The sequence below is a fragment of the Tupaia chinensis genome, unplaced genomic scaffold, assembly GCF_000334495.1.
Source record: "Tupaia chinensis unplaced genomic scaffold, TupChi_1.0 Scaffold148065_1, whole genome shotgun sequence".
Taxonomy (NCBI): domain Eukaryota; kingdom Metazoa; phylum Chordata; class Mammalia; order Scandentia; family Tupaiidae; genus Tupaia; species Tupaia belangeri.
The window spans coordinates 156,775-161,344 of record NW_006207915.1 but is presented as its reverse complement, the minus strand read 5'-3'; the positions used below and the strand labels follow the sequence as shown (position 1 = coordinate 161,344).

Genomic DNA, 4,570 nt, shown 5'->3' with positions numbered 1-4,570 from the left:
AGGCGGGGGGGGATGCAGCGCGGGGGATGCAGCAGCGGGACATGCAGCAGCGGGACATGCAGCAGCGGGACATGTAGCAGCGGGCTGACCCACTTGAGCAGGCTCTGGGCTCACATCCAGTCACCTCCCTGAGTACGCTGGTTGCACGTGCACCCATGACCCAGGGCTGGTGAGGCCAGGGGCGGAGCGCGGATGAAGACCTTGTGGGGTACCGTCTCTGTCTGCCTGGAGCTCTCTCCCCCGTTCTCTCTCACAGAATTAATTAATTAATTAATTTTTTAAAAAAAGAAAAGAATCAGATGCTTTGCCTGCACCGGTAACTGTAACTAGCAGCGGCAAAGCAGGACAGTGCAGGGCGGACGGGGAGCCACCCCCCTCAGGGAGGCACCGGGCGTGACAGGGCATGGCGAGGTGCCCAGGAATGAGGGACAAGGGCGTGGGGGGCGCCCAGGCCTGCCGGAGAGCGTCAGGCCGCACTGCCTGCGAGCGCGGCCGCCATTTCCCCCGCTCACCAACTCAGTCATTCCTTCAGCCGCCAGGCGGCGGCAGGGCGCAGACCTGTGTCAGCAGCCGCGTTACCCACCTGGCCCCGGCAGAACCGACACCTGGCCTGGCTGCGGCTCCCGGCCCTGCCGCGTTCGTGAAGCAGGGCCGCGCTCACCTGTGTCTGAGCATCTTCCGGTCGTGGCAGAAATGACTGAGGAACCTGGCGTAGAAGAGGTGCATGACCGCGTGCTCCTTCCCCCCGACGTACAGGTCCACGGGCATCCAGTAATCCGCCGACGCGGGGCTGAAGGGGCTGGGGAGACGGGCGTGTGTAAAACCTGCTTTGCAGCTAGCGTAATGGCTATGTCGCTGGACTCCCACGTAGTTGACCGCGGTTCGCATCCCGGTGGCTTAAAACGTCTGGCGAGCGCACGCGCCCTATAGTGAAAATCTCTAAAAAAAAAAAAGCGCAAAATAAAACCTGCTTCGCCTCCACGCATCAGTGAGACAGACTCCCGGTCATCTGCACACGCCCGCAGTGAGCTACGCCGGGAAGAGTGGCTTCCCTCTGACACTCTCATAGGAGAAAAGCTCATGTAATAAAGGAGGACTGAGGAGGCGTAGGACTCGCCAGGGAACGTATGAAAACTGTCCCTGGAGACGTCGCTGACGCTTTATTACAGAGTCAGTCTCCTATAAAGTGGGGCGAGAGGAAGACAGGCCTGCCAAGACAGGTGCCTCGGCCCGACCTACACCCGAACTTCCAAACTTACTTTCATTTCTATCGTGACTGACAGTGGCGCCCGCCAGCCCAACACAGGGCCTCCCTACGTCACTACCCTCCTGGCTGCCTCCAGTTGGGACTCTGGTCCATGCCATCTGCCAGTCGCTTCGGCGGACGGGGGTCTCGTTTTGCAGCCCACACCAGTCTGGAGCTCAGGGTCCTGCTCCTTCGGCCTCTCAAGTCACTGGGATGACGTTTAGGTTGGGCTGGGAATTGAACTCAGGTCTCCTGTGCGGTCTCAGTCTGCAGAGCTTAGCGGCCTACCCCCCACAACAGCTGGGCCCCACAATGGAAAGGTTTGCATTCTCACCAGTAGAGGGCAGTGTGGCATTTACGATGGAGATTAACATGCACCTACTAAGTCTTCATTTTAAAACAGAAATTCAATCTTATTTTTAAAGGTAGCCTTAAAATAGAGTCAGCAAGAGCCCCCGTAGGCTCACAGAATGCAAAGACGTATACTCAGGCTAACCCGTCACCACATGCCAGCAGACAGACAAAGAGCCCCCGTGGCCCCTAGTCCTGGAGGACAGTGGGGACAGAAGGGGTCACACCCTGCTTTCCGGCAGGCCCCTCCCCGGGCCAGCAGTGCAGTAGCCCGGTCTCTGGAGGACCCGTCCTCCCATGTGTGCGTTCTCGCCCCCGGCCCCCTGGCACTCTCCCACGGACCGGGCTGGCTGCAGCTCTGCCGCTGGACAAGTGTCCGTCACGGAGTAGGTGGGGCTTCCCTCCCATCCCACGCCAGCCTCTCCCAGTCACTACGCTAGGGCTCTGGTAAAATTAGAAAGACACTTTTATTTCTTTGTGAAAAATGCTTCCCTAAAGAAATTCGGTGGCTAATCCAGGGGACAGAGAACAGGCAGTGAAGGATGTTTTTTGGCCCAAGAACAAGTTGGGCGTAAGTTAAGGAGTGACAGGCGCTCCAGCTCGGTTTTCAGACACCCCCACCCTCCAAAAAAACCATCCTGGTGAGGGCTCCAAGACGGTGGAGAATCTTTTTTTTTTTTTTGCTGTAGGGCAAGTGTGCTCACCAGATAGAAACGAGAAATCACCCTCCCAGGGGGGTTGGCCACGCTGCAATCCCTTCTCCTCCATTCTCCTCGGAATTTTGGGCACACACACACGTGCCTACTGTGAGCTTTAAGCCGCTGGGTCCAGGGCTTGAACTGTGGTCAATCGTGTGGGAGTCCAGCAACATAACCGTTACGCCATCTGCCAGGCCCTAGTACAGAATCTCAGCAGCAGCATGTGACAGGAGAAACACAGGGCTCTGGGCTTCCAGAGGGGCTGTCAGAGGCTCAGAGGTCTCCCGCACACTCCAGGCCTCATGATCAGTCTCAGGCCAGCCCGTGATGCAGCGGTTAGTGCTATACACCGGAGGCCAGATCTCACAGGGCTGACCAGAGTTCAAGTCCTGGCCAGGGGACACATACAAACATGCCAGCGTTCTGACAGGGTAGAACTACAAGCAGGACTGTGGCATGACCAGGCCGTGCTGGGAGGTGGGTCCTCGCTCTGTCACATATGCACGCACATGCGTGTGCTGTACAACATATAAAGGGGGAATCGAGACCCTCAGCTGAGGGCTTTCCCCTGATGCAGGTGTGACATTCGGAGCCCACACCCCCCACTTCTGGGCCAGCTGTCACTCCAGAGTGCATGCAGGCCCAGGAGAGGGCCGCTCTGGTGAGACAGGGGACTCCTGTCTGTAGTCAGTCTCCTATAAAGTGGGGCGAGAGGAAGACAGGCCTGCCAAGACAGGTGCCTCGGTCCGACCTACACCCGAACTTCCAAACTTACTTTCATTTCTATCGTGACTGACAGTGGCGCCCCCCAGCCCAACACAGGGCCTCCCTACGTCACTACCCTCCGGGGGGCACGCTGACTCGGGAACCCGCTCACGTTGGCAACCCCGTGCAGGATGGTGACACTGCACACAGGGCTGCGGCCGGGGAGGGCAGGGGCGCCCGCCTGGCCCGGTGCTGTTCTCACGTGCGGACAGGTGCCAGGACAGCACAGTGTGGCCGGTCCTCTCTACTTCCCTGGGCTCGAGCGGTTCCTTGGGCTCTCAGCTCACCCTGCTAGCTACTCGCTGCTCTCTTCCCCTTACTTTTTCACTTTTTTTTCTGATCTAAGAAGCACATGTATAAAGGTGTGCAATTAAATAGTACTGAGAAGTTTACAGTGAAAACCAGGGTCTCCAGTCCCAGCGCTCCCCTTCCCCCTAGGTCTGTCCCTTGGCCATACTGAATCCCTTCAGCTGTTTCTTCTGATCATTTTAAAACATGCTTAGGGGCCAAATGGGAGCACGGAGGTAAACCATGACACTCTGGGAGGGTGACGTACATGGGAACGTTAAAGACCTCTCTGAGTACAGCCACTATCTGAGGCTAGCTTACTAATGATCTTCATTATCTAGCTATTTATTTTTAAACATTTACTTATTAATCTATTTTTCTGTTGTGGTTTTCAAGCTTCCAGGTCTGGGACTCGAACCACAGTCAGCCATGTGGGATTTAGCACCTTAAACACCATGCCACCTGCTAGCCCCTGGAGATCTTTATTAAATTTGTCAACTCTGAACGTTCTGACTGCATCTCTTGAGAGTATGAGATCAGGTAACAGCCTCAACCCTCAACGCTCCCTCTTCCCGATCCCTAGGTAGTTACACTGTAACTTCCACTCAGATAAGTAAATTAACACTGCAACTTTCACTACTAAATAACACTGTATCCTAACTACAACTTTCACTAGATAAATAACGTTGGATCCTAACATTGGATCCTTGCAGGCATAGAAATGCAGTCCTCCCCAGGAGTGCAGTACTCGGTGTTTCCTGCTTTACGTTTCCTCATCGATTTCTTACACCAGAGACAGCCGAGAGCAGGGCCTGGTGCGCTCAGGGTGGCCCCGAGGTGTGAACGGGGACCCTCTCCACGTGGGTCCAGCGCATTACTGCTACTGTGACGGGCCTCCTTTTTGTGTGCTTACCCTTGGGATTTAGTGACTGGGGGAACCTAATGTAATGCTCTGACACACTCCCTTTAGGGCGCTCAGGTGGCTGCCAGGAGGTCGGGGGGAGGGGGGGTCAAGGGGATGAGACTGGGCCACCTGTGCCTGACCAGGACAAGGAGAAGGACAAGCTGTGCTCAGGGCGTCCCGTCGCCAGCTGGACTTTGTCAGAGCTACGTGTGGTTGAAGGCTGTTCCACCAGGGCCACACTGTACCCCACTGAGGTAGGACGGGGCGCACGGGCACGTAGTCGGGGGACCGGCTCATGGACCACCCCCACCCCCCCCT

General features: G+C 56.5%; 1 protein-coding gene across 3 annotated transcripts in view; it reads right to left on the bottom strand.

The window, feature by feature from the left end:
- Positions 1-4,570, bottom strand: part of LARS2 (leucyl-tRNA synthetase 2, mitochondrial) — a 120,409-nt gene that overhangs the window by 16,545 nt on the left and 99,294 nt on the right. For all 3 annotated transcript variants that reach the window (XM_006170123.3, XM_014584873.2, XM_027768938.1), the window contains one exon: positions 662-799. In XM_006170123.3, coding sequence (XP_006170185.1) covers positions 662-799 — 138 coding nt within the window. The remainder of the gene's footprint in view (positions 1-661; positions 800-4,570) is intronic.